At 49.5% G+C, this 15,649-nt stretch overlaps 1 protein-coding gene across 1 annotated transcript; it reads left to right on the top strand.

Annotated features, from left to right (window-relative positions):
- The first annotated feature begins 12,768 nt into the window (after positions 1-12,768).
- Positions 12,769-14,384, top strand: LOC140902671 (C-X-C chemokine receptor type 3-like). The gene is made up of 2 exons (XM_073323003.1): positions 12,769-12,822; positions 13,287-14,384. The coding sequence occupies exons 1-2, from the start codon at positions 12,769-12,771 to the stop codon at positions 14,382-14,384; spliced, it is 1,152 nt and encodes a 383-aa protein (XP_073179104.1).
- The last annotated feature ends 1,265 nt before the right edge of the window (positions 14,385-15,649 follow it).

Here is a 15,649-nt window from a genome sequence, read left to right as displayed (position 1 = left end):
CTACTGTCCAGGGTGCCTGTGTATGGCTTCATAAGCCATGGCATTAAGGGGTAGGCTGGGTCCCCAAGGATAACAATAGGCATTTCAACATCCCCAATGGTTATTTTCTGGTCTGGAAAGTAAGTCCCCTGCTGCAGCTGTTCATACAGACCAGAGTTCCTGAAGATACGAGCGTCATGTACCTTTCCCAGCCATCCCATGTTGATGTTGGTGAAATGTCCCTTGTGATCCACCAGTGCTTGCAGCACCTTTGAAAAGTACCCCTTTAGGTTTATGTACTCGCCGGCTTGGTGGTCCGTTCCCAAGATAGGAATATGCATTCTGTCTATCACCCCACCCCAGTTTAGGGAATCCCACTGCAGCAAAGCCATCCACTATGACCTGCACATTTCCCAGAGTCACTACCCTTGATAGCAGCAGCTCAGTGATTGCGTTAGCTACTTGGATCACAGCAGCCCCCACAGTAGATTTGCCCACTCCAAATTGATTCCCGACTGACCGGTAGCTGTCTGGCGTTGCAAGCTTCCAGAGGTCTATCACCACTCGCTCGTGAACTGTGAGGGCTGCTCTCATCTTGGTATTCTTGCATTTCAGGGGGGGGGGAAGCACGTCACAAAGCTCCATGAAAGCGCCCTTACGCATGCGAAAGTTTCGCAGCCACTGGAAATCATCCCAGACCTGCAAAACTATGCGGTCCCACCAGTATGTGCTTGTTTCATGGGCCCAGAATCAGCGTTCCATGGCATGAGCCTGCCCCATTGCCACCAGGATGGCCAAATTGTCGGGGACTGTGCTTTGAGAGAAGTCTGTGTCCATGTCCTCATCACTCTCGTCACCGCGCTGCCAACGTCTCCTCACCTGCTTTTGCAGGTTCTGGTTCTGCATATACTGCATGATAATGCGCGAGGTGTTTACAATGCCCATAACTGCCGCAGTGATCTGAGCAGGCTCCATGCTTGCAGTATGGCGTCTACAGGAGAGCAGGAGAGCAGAGTGACAGTGGTAGTCCAATGACAATGGTTTGCAGACCTACTGCACCGTCTGCTGCCAGGACACAACAGCGGAGCGGGTTGCACGTTTGCCATGTTATGGCGAGACAAGAGCCGCCAAGCAGAGTTGCAGCGGAAGTGGTCCTGCAAGACCACCAGGAGAGCAGGAGAGCACAGTGGCAGTGGAAGCGGTGGCTGACGACCTGCGAGGTGGATTCATGAGAGCAGGAGAGCAGAGCTGCAGCAGAAGCAGGAGCCCATGACAGACAACATGGAGAAATTTGCTATCGAGACAAGAGCAGGAGAGCAGAGTGGCAGTGGAAGTGGTGGTTCGATGACGACAGTTAGCAGTCCTACTGCTCCGTCTGCTGAAAGCAGTATGGCACCTGCGCGGAAAAAAGGCACAAAACAATTGTCTGACGTTGCTTTCACGGAGGGAGGGGCGACTGATGACATGTACCCAAAACCACCTGTGACAATATTTTTGCCCCATCAGGCATTGGGAGCTTAACCCAGAATTCCAATGGGCAGCGGAGACTGCGGGAACTGTGGGATAGCTACCCACAGTGCAACGCTCTGAAAGTGGACGCTAGCCTCGGTACTGTGGATGCACTCTGCCGACTTAATGTGCTTAGTGGGAACACACACAATCAACTGTATAAAATTGCTTTCTAAAAATCGACTTCTATAAATTCGACCTAATTTCGTAGTGTAGACATACCCTTGGTGATGGCCGGTTTATATCCATTTGTTCTTGTGTCCACATTGGCACTTAACTTAAATAACTCCTCTCTGTCCCTGATATTTATCCCTCTGATGTATTTATAGAGAGCAATCATATCTCCCCTCAGCCTTCATTTGATTAGGCTAAACAAGCCAAGCTCTTTGAATCTCCTCTCATAAGGTAGGTTTTCCATTCCTCGGATCATCCTAGTAGCCCTTTCTCTGCACCTGTTCCAGTTTGAATTAATTTTTCTTAAATATGGGAGATCAGAATTGCACACATTATTCCACACGAGGTCTTACCAGAGCCTTGTATAACAGTGCTAACACTTCCCTGTTTCTACTGGAAATACCTCACCTGATGCATCATAGGACTGCATTAGCCTTTTTACACCCCCTCACATTGGTGGCTCAAATACGTTGTGAGGTTGAGCAATGCCCACAGCTGGCCTTTCAGGAGCGACAAAGGGGCAACCATCACTGGCCAGACAGGTACTGATGGCCCATTATGAAGAATCCATTCTCCCACGGGCTCCTTAGAGAGGGCATGTACACAATGGGGACTGCCTGACCCCCCACGTCACAACAAGGATCTTTCTAGAAGCTGGAAGAAAGAATAAAAGAGGAACAGTGACATCATCACTTGGCCCCTCTCTCCCCCCCATCTCAACACTTGGAAGATTGTCTGGAAGACAAAGACTTTGAACTAGAGAGATTGGTCCCAGGCTGGAAGGCAGTTCAGCCTAAGGCCCTGTCTACACTGGCAAGTTTCTGCGCAGTAAAGCAGCTTTCAGCACTGTAACTCCCGAGGTGTACACACTGCCAAGCCACTTACTGCGCAGAAACTCCACAGATGCAGTGCCTTAAAATACCACCTCGCTGAGAGGCGTAGAGCTTTCTGCACCGGCGCTACAGTGCTGTGGTGCCAGTGTAGACACCGTGGTGATTACAGTGCTGCGATTGGCCTCCAGGAGGCGTCCCACAATACCTGTTCTCACCTCTCTGGTCATCGGTTTGAACTCTACTGCCCTGCCCTAAGGTGACCAACTGTCAGCCCCACCTCGGACATTCCTTTGCAAATTTGAAAGTCCCCTTCCTGTTTGCTTGGTGATGTGTGCAGTGGTCTCAGTGCATCTTTCCAGGTGGCCATGCCTGATCCATGCACCAGGCATTGGAGCAACGCCAAGCTGCTGGATCTCATTGGCATTTGGGGAGAGGAGGCTGTCCAGTCCCAGCCATCGGAATTATGATAGCTATGGACAGATTTCTATATGCATGATAGAAAAGGGCTATGACCGGAACACACTGCAGTGCAGGATCAAACTGAAGGAGCTGCGGAACACCTACCACAAGGTGCGGGAGGCAAACCGCCACTCCAGTGCTGCACCCATGAGCTGCTGGTTCTACAAAGAGCTGGATGAGATACTTGGTGGTGACCCCACCTCCACTGTAAAGGTCCCTGTGGATACTTCGTTGGCACACATGCCAGTCGAGAGTGGACAAAGCCAGGAGGAGGCAATCTTGGATGAAGAGGGGGAGGGGAAACCAGAGAAAGAGGATGATTCAGAGGCCAGAGATGCATGCGGTCAGGAGCTCTTTTCTACCCCGGAGGAGCCTAGCCAACCACAGCAGTTGGATCTTGGCGAAGCGCAAACAGGAGAGGAGGCCCATGGTAAGTGGATCTGATTTTGGGAATTGCTGAAGAGAGTTGTTGGGGGCAGGAGGGTTGCAGAAAGCAGGCTTGTCTCCCACCTCATGCCTAGTTTGAGCAGTGGAACAGGATGTTGATACACTCCCTCACTTCATGGGAATCTCCCTCAGAGATCTCCAGGAAACTTTCATGGAGATACTGGGCAATCTGCTGCCGCAGGTTCCTCAGCGGGGCTTTGTTTCTTGACCCATTAACGGTAACTTTCCCACGCCACTGTGATGTCGTGGAGCGGGGCGAGGACCATTGCTGCACACAGGCTAGCCGCATAGGGGCCAGGGCGGAAGCTGCAGGCTTGGAGAAGACCCTCCCTTGATTCCCTGCTCACCGTCAGCAGCGAGATATCTTCCATAATGATCACCTCCTGTGGAAAGTGTGGGGACAGGAATGATTATCAGGCCCACCTTACAGTGCTTGCTCTTCCCAAGTGCCCAAGAGCCATGTGCCCAGTGTACAGCAGGGTCCGGGAACAGTGATTTACCCTGCCCCCGTGGCCACTCACCATTTGGGGGGTCTTGTGGTTTATGTGTGGTTTCCTGAGGTCAGCCAGTGAGTGACAGGTGTGTGAGTACTGGCTGTGTTTTAAAGCACTGAAACAGTGTTGTCTGTGTTGCAAACAATACTGCTTCTGTAAAATGTTGCATTTAAACTTCACAGAGATGACCTTGGGAGCACAACCTCCCTCTTTGTTATCGGCGGCAGAACGGTTGCGAAGAATTAGGAAGCGTCCAAGAAGAACTAAGGAGGACTTTATGCATGAGGTTATGATGCACTCCACCACTGAGAAAAAGGAATTGAAGGAGTGGGGGGACAGCGAGAAGAGGGAACAAAAGGAGAACACGGCACACCAGAAAGAAACCGTGGAGCGGCTCTTAACGGTTATGGAGTGCCAAGCAGACACGCTCCGGGCAATACTAGCTCTTCAAACCAAGAAGCTCTGCACCCACCCTCCCCTGCAGCCACTGTCACAAAACTCTTTCCGATGTGCCCCCCCCCCCACACACAATGCCAACACACTCTTATCAACCTCCTGGCTCTACTCTCTACCTGCAGCATTCCATTCCTCCCTCCTCACAGTCCAGCAGTGTGGACTCCCACTACCCACTGCACTCAGCATCCATCCATCTGCAGTTTGGCCCTGCTGAAGTATAGCACTCGCTGCATCGTACTCCAAGGGAGAAGGTTGGGTATAATCCCTGGACATACACAAATCTATAGCCGTCCTGGGACCCCTCCTCCTCCTGAGACCTTCCATTCCCCCATCCCCCATCCCACTGATGATTTTTTTCGTTTGACTCTCTCCTCTGGTTGTTGTCTTTCAATAAAAGAATTGTGTTCGTTTGAAATCAATCTTTATTCTATTAAGTGAAAGCAAAAAGAGCACTGCAAAGCAACATACAATTATGTTAAGGCCCCTTCTTGCATCATGTGCACCAATCACCTCCTAGCATTACAAGCACTGCAATCCCGAGCATAGCAACAAATATTAGTGGCTTTCAGCTTCAAATTGCTGCCTCAAAGCATCCCTGATCCTTATGGCCCTGTGCTGTGACCCTCTAATAGCCCTGGACTTTGGCTGTTCAAACTCAGCCTCCAGGCACTGAGCATCTGCAGTCCAGCCCTGAGTGAAGCTTTCACCCTTCCCTTAACAAATGTTATGGAGCATACAGCATGCGGCTATATGCATAGGAATATTGTCATCGGCCTTGTCCAGCTTCCCATAGAGGCATCACCAGCGGGCTTTTAAACGGCCAAATGCACACTCCACAGTCATTCCGCACTTGCTCAGCCTGTTGTTGAACCACTCCTTGCTGCTGTCAAGTTGCCCCGTGTATGGCTTCATGAGCCATGGCATTAAGGGGTAGGCGGGGTCTCCCAGGATCACAGTGGGCATTTCGACTTCCCTTACAGTGATCTTCTGGTCCAGGAAGAAAGTCCCTATTTGCAGCTTCTTGAACAGGCCAGTGTTCCGAAAGATGCATGCATCATGCACCTTTCTGGACCAGCCTACATTAATGTCTGTGAAATGCCCAGGGTGATCCACAAGCACCTGGAAAACCATTGAGAAATACCCCTTGCGTTTAATGTACACGGTGGCTAGGTGATCTGGTGCCAGAATTGGAATGTGCGTGCCATCTATCGCCCCTCTGCAGTTAGGGAAACCCATTTGTGCAAAGCCATCCAAAATCTCACGCATGTTGCCCAGAGTCATGGTCTTTTGGAACAGGATTCTATTAATGGCCCTGTACCCTTCCATCAACACGACTCCAACAGTCGACCTTCCCACTCCGAACTGGTTAATGACCGATTGGTAGCAGTCTGGAGTAGCCAGCTTCCAGAATGCAATCAGCACACGCTTCTCCAGCTACAGGGCAGCTCTCATTCTCGTGTCCTTGCGCTGCAGGGCTGGGGCGAGCTCATCACACAGTCCCATGAATGTGGCTTTCCTCAAGTGAAAGTTCTGCAGCCACTGCTCATCATCCCAGACGTGCACCACGATGTGATCCCACCATTCGGTGCTTGTTTCCTGAGCCCAAAAGTGGCACTCCACTGTGGTCAGCACCTCTGTGAATGCCACAAGCATTCTCGTGTTGTAGCTAGTATGCATGGTGAGATCAATGTCTCACTCCTCTTGTCTTTGTAGTTTAAGGAATAACTCCACTGCCACTCGTGACGTGTTGGTCAGTGCGAGCAGCATTCTGGTCAACAGCTTGGGATCCGTTCCTGCAGCCAGAAAGAGGCAGGGCAGGGCGCGCAGTACACAAACCGTTGAAAGATGGCACCAAATGTGGAAGGTTTCAGAGTAACAGCCGTGTTAGTCTGTATTCGCAAAAAGAAAAGGAGTACTTGTGGCACCTTAGAGACTAACCAATTTATTTGAGCATGAGCTTTCGTGAGCTACAGCTCACTTCATCGGATGCATGTGGAAGGAAGCACAGGGATTGCTGGGATGCGAAGCAATGCATCACGGGGCACTTGGACAGGACCCAGGATGCCGCGCGACCCCTTCCGCCTTCCCACGAGTCTTAGCGGCAAAAGAGAAAGAGATGCTCTGTGGGATAGCTGCCCAGAGTGCAGTGCTCCCAATGGCTCCGCAAGTGCCACAAGTCTGAACACGCTATTGCACAGGCAGCTGTCAGTGTGAACACACAACAGCAGTTTTTCTTCGGTGCTCTCTGAGCGGCGCTGCAACTGCCGGCGCTGTAACTTTGCACATGTAGATGTGCCCTAAGTATTGAGATCTGTGAGTTGCCTGTAACATCTTAGGCTGCGAGTTTCTTCTTATTTCTTATGTAACCAACTCTGAACTCTATGCCTGCTATATATAATTGCTTCAAATCCATCTTTCTGTAGTTAATAAATCTGTTTTATATTTTACCTAAAAGAGTGTGTTTTTGTTGAAGTGCTTGGGGAATCTCAGCTGAGGTTAACAAGGACTGTTTTACGTCCACTATTCTTTTGTCAGAGTGGTGAACTAATGAATGAGCTTGCACTGTCCAAGGAAGTCTTGAGCAGTGTAAGTCAGTATATTTCTGGGGTGCGAGGCTGGAGACTGGGGGGATTTGCTGGTGCCTCTCTCTGCATGACTAATGAGTGGCTCAGGGAGCATTCATGCAATTTAGCTGGGTGTGGGGCTCCACATGCTGTTGGCTGAGTGATTACAGCACCTGGAGGTAATCTGCTTATCACTGGCATAGCATTGTGTGAGACAAACCAGGCTGGAGAGGTAAGTGAGCACAGTAGTCCAACAGTTCCAGGTTGTACCCCGGGGATCCGGTCACAGCCACAGTAGGTGTTATCTCCTGCTCAACTAAAGAAATCCCATCAACAAACAAACAATTGTGGAACATCAGAGGACAAAAGACTTTGTCAACTGCTCTCTTTCCCCTGGGCCCCATGAGAGGAGATGCGCAACTGAATTCCTCCCAACTGTTGAATTTGCAACTTGAAGCAGAATTGGGGGGAAGGAACAAAAAACCCTAAACAAGGAGAAACTATACCTTTTATGGTGCTTGGACTCTGAGGGGCAAGAATTACTAAGCATAAGCAAAAGATCCTTAGGGCTTGGCCCGGTTAACCCTAAAAGACATATAAAGCTTGCTTATCAAAGAAGCTTCTATTACTTTTTGAAACTTAAGATTGGAATCTTGGCATATATATACACTTGTATATGGGTGGGTTTCTAGACTAGGAAGGGACACTTCTGGGGGCCAGCAGACATGTCAAGTCTCACATTTTGGGTGAGTCTCCCTCATTAGCACGCTATCTCACTCTCATACACATTCCTAAGCTTCTCTCGCTCATTTTGAGAAAACATATAAAGTTTTAAAATATTTTTACTCAGGTGCTGAAATAGACAACAATATATCCAGGGCCTCACCCATGGGGCTTAGAGCTTGGAAAGCCGCTTCCCAAGCTTTTGTTCTGTGGTACCCATGGAGATTACAGGCCCGCATTCTATATGCTCATGATAGATATGAGGGCTTTTTTTGTGTGTGTCTGAATACTTGACAGTCAAAAAAAATATGAGTTTGCCCAAAAAATGAGGAGGACTTGATTGAAAGTTTGCAGGTTCTGCAAAATACAGTTCAAAATTAGAACCATACTGGACAAATTCATGGCCCTTCATTGTCCGGATAGCAGGCATGACTTCTTCTTTCAAATATATGCTGTGTTGTTGGGAGCTGTCCTAGTTTGCTTTGCATAGAGAATTCTCACATGCCCTAGACTTTAGACTGAATTAGGACATTTAAGTGTTGCATATGCAATATTAAGCAGTGTACATTTTAAAACAAACTATTAAGTGCTGGTTGGATTAAATACCTGGACTACTGGATGTCACCAAGGACCAAAGAGGAGAGACCCTGTGTTAAGCAATGACTAACACACCACCTGGAAAGTCTCACTCTTTGGCCTTGAATCTCACTCTTTGGGTCTGTAAATTTTACTTTTGAGGATGGCCAACCCTTGGAATCTCTGGGCCAGTGCAATTGGAATTTACATGGGCTGCTGTCCATCTTATTCCTCTGTGGTGGAGAGAAAGCCCCCATGCTTCTTGACCATCAATCCAGCAATCTTTCCGAGCACTACAAATGCTATGTCCAGCACCAACTACCCAAGAGCTTGAAAGCACTTTAGCAATGCTAACAATCCACCCTGGCAGTTCTTATCCCAGGCATGCTATGGCACAAGGAGCAGCGGCCCATCTCAGCCAGGGTATGCATCACAGAGCAGGGCAGAAACCCCAGCTCTCTGGATGGTCACTTCTGAGCTCGTCTACATCTGTCACTGAACAGCAGAGACACTGAGAATGAGTATGCTGCTTCCTTCCAGCCACTCCGAGAAAAAGAGACTGTGTCACTCAAACTTCAAACCACAGATACTTGAAGTCTACGCAGAATCAAAGACCACTTCAGTTCTCTCAGGAGCCCGACACATCCAGCACTTTATGCTAGGAAGGTGCCACATCCCCAACTATGACTGACTGGGTGAGTTTCCATTTGATAAAATCATTGGGAAGGTCTTTATTTTATTTACAAAGGGGGGGAGTGGGACAGGGGGCAATTTAAAATTGAAAGGAATTTGGAGGGGCTTGTACTAGGGGAGACACTTGTGTCAGAAATGTTGTGTTATGTCAAGTTATCAGTAAGATTCATTCAAAAAAGGCTAATTACAAAAGTGAAAACTTATATTTAAAATCCTTATCTTCAGATAAATAACAAAATATAAGCACCTAGAGTAGATAATCTAATCTAACCTAATCAAGATTTGATTACACAGACGGGTCAATTAAGTGTTGGAATTAACTTTTGAATATATCCCAAATTAAGGTTATTACAAAAGTGAATGAAATCCTTTAAAACCATGCATCCTTGGCGTGGTTGGAAATATTAACATTCATATATAGAAGAAAAATGTTCTTAATTCATTTCATTCTTCTAAACATTAATTTTGAGCTACTGATATATCTGAACAGAGAAGTTAAAGTTAAAGAAAGGCATAAATGGGAGAAAAAGCAAAGATTTTAACCCCATTTTTCACTGACTTGTGAGAAAGTTTCCTTTCAGGCTGAAATTTTCTATGCTTGTTGTCAGATCAAATTTGGGGTGGTTTTTTGTTTTGTTTTGCTTTTTGAAAGTTTGAGGAAAATCCCTTTGCTGTTTCTGAATTATGAAATGAGAAATTAAATTTCTCAATCCTTCAAAAAATGAATTTAACTCATTCTCTGTACCTCAAAGCAGATGAACCTCTAAAGTTCAACCACAGTAGGTAAAATGACCCCAGTCTAGAAAGGAAATCACTTTAGCTATGGGCAGTTTGAATTGTAGATGTTCGGAACATCTGAAAGTGCCTTAACCAAGCACAAGACACAGCTTCAGTTCGGCTCACCCCTGTGCTGCGAGGCAGCGCAAGGACTGCGCTTGGGGCCACGTACATCCTTGCTGGTAAAGTCAGTGAGACATCCGACTCCGATAGCACTTAGGTGCGTTTGAAAAGCGACAAGTCCAAGGGCACAAAGGGAGGCTGTGTGGCAGAGCTGGGAACTAAACCCCAGGCTAGCATACCAGCACTCCTTGACAGAGTCACCGTGGACAAAAGGGCTTTGGATTCAGCATTCTCTTTCCCATCTTACGGGTCAAACGTATGCGAGGACAGGGCTGGGAGGGGCGCTTGTGCTGTCACCGGCCAGGCTGCAGATGAACCCAGGGCTCTCAATCCGGTACCTTTCAGGAGCACTGTATTTGCATTAGTTCCTGCAGGATGAAATGCCCGCGGCTGCACGAATGCAAAGGCTAAGTGAAGGCTCTCCCATCGCACTGACATAATAATAAACATTAACTGCTGGGCAGGCACCACGAGCCATGCAAATGAATGACGGTCCCAGTGCCAGCAGAACAACCTGGGCTTTTACATTCCTGCAGCCTCCACCTTGCAGGGTATCTGCCGCAACGTGTCCCCGTGGCGAATTGGCGTCAGACTATTATACCCAGACATGCACATTGCTCTTTAATAGCAATAAAAGCAGGTATTTCTGCAAAGACACACAGCTCTGTGCAACCCAACTCAGGCAGCACCAGCATTCCCGCCAAGCAGGGTATTCCCTCACCGTCTGCTTCCAGCTCATTCTCCCAGGGAATGCTTTGCACACTCGGGGACACTGCGTAAGAGACACGGGCTGTAACCTGGGCTCATTATGAGCCAAGAGAAACTCTCTGGAGTTATAAACACAGCACCCGGGCTTTGGGGTGACCCTGCACACTCATCAGAAAGGAGAGACAGCTAGGACTGAACTCAAACCATGGCGGGGGGAGCAGGACTGAGCAGCATCTCTATGGGGGTGGGGGGCAGTAAAGAGATCTGCTGATTTGGGTCAGGTATCAGGCTGTGTCAAGACAATAATAGTTAATCCAGCCCAGGGATGTTCTGCAGGGTGCCTGGAGGCTTGGGGGTCCTGCAGTTAAAGATAATAGCTCATCTGAGGAAGTGAGCTGTAGCTCACGAAAGCTCATGCTCTAATAAATTGGTTAGTCTCTAAGGTGCCACAAGTCCTCCTGTTCTTTTTGCGAATACAGACGAACACGGCTGTTACTCTGAAACCATTCAGGGCTCCGTGTTACTGACATGGGGTGATTTAGAGGGGAATGGAGCGTAGAGTTCTGGGATGCAAAGGTCAGTGACAAACAGCACCCTGAAGGAGGAGAGCTTGGCTACAGAGTCCATCCAAGACCTGGTCCCATCATTAATAATCGCTTCCCTCAGTGACTCGGCTTTAAGAGGAAGTGTCATTCTGAGAAGTTAAATCACTGGGATCTGAGCCATCAAAGTCAATGCAGACTTGACTAATCCTGGGGAAGAGCTCAAGGTGCTGGTTTTCACACCATGTGCCAGAGTAGCGACTGCCCAACCTCACCAGCTGAGAGAAAAACAAACATCTGGGGTCAGATTTTCCAAAGTGCTCTGCACGCAGCAGTTCCCAGCGGGGCAAGAGAGCAGCTAGTGGGGTAAGAACTGCCTGGCTCTCACAGGGGCAGGGATGGGAACTCTCCCCAGATCTCAACTGGAGATGAGGCAATGGGAGAGAATTCTGTCCTGCTCTCACTGGGAATGCTGGGTGCTAACATCTCTTTGTGTCTATAGAAAAGAAAATACCACCTCGTTTAGACAAACACAAGGCAACAGCACAGATTATGCCCTCCACTGCCCCTGGGGCACGCGTGTGCGTGCATGCATGCGCATAATGCAACCAACTTAAAGTGGGCAGCATTTAGATGCTCCCCAGGGGCTGGTTTTCCATCACCTTTGCAACCGGAATTTCCATTTTGCAGAACCGTCTGACTTTCTGAATCTGAACCAAAAGCTGAAATGTCACCATTTCTTATTAAACAAAAATTTATGAAAAAATCCATTTGGGACCGTCAGCATGGTTTGTATGATATTAACATATTAAATATTATACGCCTATGTAATATTTTAATACAAGAATCAAAACAAAATATTTAGACTTTTTCCTGTCAAAAATAATTCATGGAAATCAACAGGTTCCTGCGACACCTTTAGATTTTAATGAAACTGTATTTTTGACAGCAACCGTTCCATCAGAAAAACACTTTACCCTGTCTCAAGGAACCCATCCAACTCACAGCGACACCACTGGCCAAACTCCCACTGAGAGCAGGACTGGCCCCTGAGTTTACAGCCCCATAACCCTCTCTCCCTGTAACCCTTTCCCCAACCCCCACCCAAGCAATTCTTACCCCCTTCCACACTAGTCACACAATTAGAATTACATTGCTGGCCTCCCCACCCCCTGCAGGCTCTGTGGCCCTGGAAAAATAATAAACACAATAACAACATGTTTCAGAGTAACAGCCGTGTTAGTCTGTATTCGCAGAAAGAAAAGGAGTACTTGTGGCACCTTAGAGACTAACCAATTTATTTGAGCATGAGCTTTCGTGAGCTACAGCTCACTTCATCGGATGCATACTGTGGAAACTGCAGAAGACATTATATACACAGAGACCATGAAACAATACCTCCTCCCACCCCACTCTCCTGCTGGTAATAGCTTATCTAAAGTGATCATCAAGTTGGGCCATTTCCAGCACAAATCCAGGTTTTCTCACCCTCCGCCCCCCCCACCCACACACACACACAAACTCACTCTCCTGCTGGTAATAGCCCATCCAAAGTGGGCTATTACACAACATGCTTTGTGTCATTACATCCAGCATGTAATTTGAACACCTTACTGGGCACACACCTGAGACTGAATGCAAACATCTCTCTGTGAATAGTTCATTCCCCTAACACTGCAAGTGGGATTCTTACACTGACAGGGGTAATGTTATGGTAGCAGCAAGAGGCCCTGACAGAGATGGGGGCAACCAGGCACTGCACCGAGTGAGATGGTTGCTGCCCCAAAGAACTTACAAGCTTCACAGCAAGGCAGGGAAAGGGCAGTAGGGGAAGCAGAAGCTGACAGAGGGGGATTTGATTTGCCCAAGGTCCAGCAGGAAGTCAATGGCAGACTGGAAATAGAACCCAGGAGTCCTGCTCCCAGTCCACTGTCTGATCAATTGGACGTCATTGCACAGATAATGTTAAGTGGTACTTGTACACCAGGAGCACTGCAGATTTCACTTTTTCCCAGTGTGCCCAGGGAATAAGCTGAGTATCCCAAAATATCCTAAGTATCCTGAGTATCCCAAAGGCTGCAGCCCTAAAGGATCCTACCCCTCGCATACCAGCTGCAGAGAAGAAAGCTGCTGTAGGCAGCCCAAGACACCCCCACCCAGTAACAGAGTAACCAAGGGTGCAGAGTGAGAATAACCCTTTGATTTTCACATGTCCCCTTTGCTGTCTAGATTATCTTCAGTGGAGATGATGTCTCCTACCTGATGGAGAACACCAGCTTCTACCCTGACTACTACAACGAGAGTGACACCTGCTGCTCTGTCCCACCCTGCACCTCCAAGAGTATCCAAGCCTTTGACAGGGTCTTCCTGCCAGTCCTCTACAGCCTGCTGTTCCCGCTGGGGCTATGCGGGAACTGCATGGTGATGGCTGTGCTACTGCAGTGCAAGAGGCCCCTGGCTGGGACCGACGTGTTCATCCTCAACCTGGCACTCGCCGACGTACTGCTGGTGGTGACACTCCCCTTCTGGGCAGTGCAGGCTGTGCACGGCTGGGTCTTCAGCACGGGCACCTGCAAGCTGGTCGGCTCCATCTTCAAGATCAATTTCTACTCCAGCATCTTCTTCCTGGTGTGCATCAGCTTCGACCGGTACCTCTCCATCGTCCACGCCGTGCACATGTACAAGAGGAACAAGTCTCATCTGATGGTGGCCAGCTGCCTGGTGGTCTGGGGCGTCTGCATCCTCTTGACCATGCCGGATTTCCTGTACCTGGAAGTCAAGAAGGACTATCGCCTCAACACCACTTTGTGCTCCCACAACTTCTCCATCAACACCTCCCTGTACTGGAAAACGGCCCTGCGCATCTGCTACCACATGTTGGGCTTCTTCCTGCCTCTGGCAGCCATGCTGTACTGCTACACCTGCATTATCCACACTCTGATGCACTCCCAGGGCTTCCACAAGCACAAGGCCATGCGGGTCATCCTGACGGTGGTGGTCGTTTTCTTTTTGTGCTGGACACCCTACCACCTGGCCCTGCTGGCAAACACGCTGATTGACCTGCAGGTGGTGGGGCGGGACTGTGGCAGGGAGGCCAGCCTGGACATCACCATGTCTGTCACTGCCAGCCTAGGCTACTTCCACTGCTGCCTCAACCCCCTGCTCTACGCCTTTCTTGGCATCAAGTTCCGCAACAAGTTCTTGGAGCTGCTGGGCCGCGTGGGCTGTGTGAGCCGCGAGTTCCTGCACAGACACATACAGACACCGAGCCAGCGCAAGGATTCCACCTGGTCGGAGACCACTGAGGCCTCCTACTCAGGGCTCTAGGGGGGAGATGGGGCTGCAAGGGGCGAACCTCTCCCCAAAGGGGTGTGGGGGAGCTGAGGCTGCAAGGGGCAAACAGCTCCCCAAGGGGGCAAGGAAGGGGAGACGGGGCTGCAAGGGGGAAGCCCTTCCCCAAGGGGCAAGGAAGGGGAAAAGGGTGGCAAGGGGTGAAACGCTCCCCCAGGGGCAGGGAAGGGGAGACAAGGAATCACTATAATCATAGCCAGACACAGCCAGACACCTGTGGTTACCCAGCCTCCTGTGCAGCTCACCACAAGCAGGAGTCCAGGAGCTGTGAGACTCAGAATGAGCTGGGAAGAAACGGTAACAGATTTCTGACAGGCTGGTGCAATCGTCGAATCTCTGTGGATCCTAGGTGCAGGTGCCAGAGGTTGTACACGTGGTTTCCAAGCAGGCCATGGGTCCGTTCTTTCCCCTAAGTCAGTTACTAGGTGCCAAGTGCTGAGCCGTTTCAGTCAATGCAGCGAGGCTGCAATTTCAGGGGCTTCAGACCATCATAACAAGAGAGTCTGGAGGTTTCCTACTGAGGACATTAGTCTGACTGGGTCAGACGGGGCCAGGTCCTGCAGCAGGGCAGGCCAATGCTGCAATGTAACAGCCCCGGTACATACTGGCTGCACACAACAAAGGGACTCACCGACCTCCCGCAAAACCAGTGCTTGGATCCAGGGCCGGCTCTAGGCACCAGAAAACCAAGCTCATGCTTGGGGCAGCACTTTTCAAGGGGCAGCACTCTGCTCCCCCCCCCCCTTTTTTTTTTTTGCTTCGGCGGCACTCCGTTTTATTTTTATTTTTTTTGCGCTTGGGGCAGCAAAAAACCTAGAGCCGGCTCTGCTTGGATCAGAGTCTCTGACTCTCAGCCCAGTGCTCACTCCTCCAACACCCTCCCTGCTCTCTGCACCCCTTATGCTTACAATGATAGCCCCATTATTTTTCTGACTGTAGCATCTAGGAGCTCTAACCATGGACGAGGCCCGCATCAAGCAAGGCACTGTACAAACACAGAAGAAAAACAGCCCCTGCCCCACCGGCCAATCACTTTCCTCTTCCAGTTCAAGTCCTTGCTGAGATACTCACAACCAAACACACACCCAGCCCTACATAACCTCCCCCAAACACACACACTCCTGACAGCCCCCCCACCTCCCCCAAACACACGCATCTCCCCCAACTCCCACTGCCCCCAACACACACCCCCAAATAACGGCAAGGGGCAATCCCCATGCTGCTTGGTAGGGCGACAGCCC

The sequence above is a fragment of the Lepidochelys kempii genome, chromosome 24, assembly GCF_965140265.1.
Source record: "Lepidochelys kempii isolate rLepKem1 chromosome 24, rLepKem1.hap2, whole genome shotgun sequence".
Taxonomy (NCBI): Eukaryota; Metazoa; Chordata; order Testudines; family Cheloniidae; genus Lepidochelys; species Lepidochelys kempii.
The sequence above is the reverse complement of the archived record's forward strand: the minus strand, read 5'-3'. Positions and strand labels throughout refer to the sequence as shown.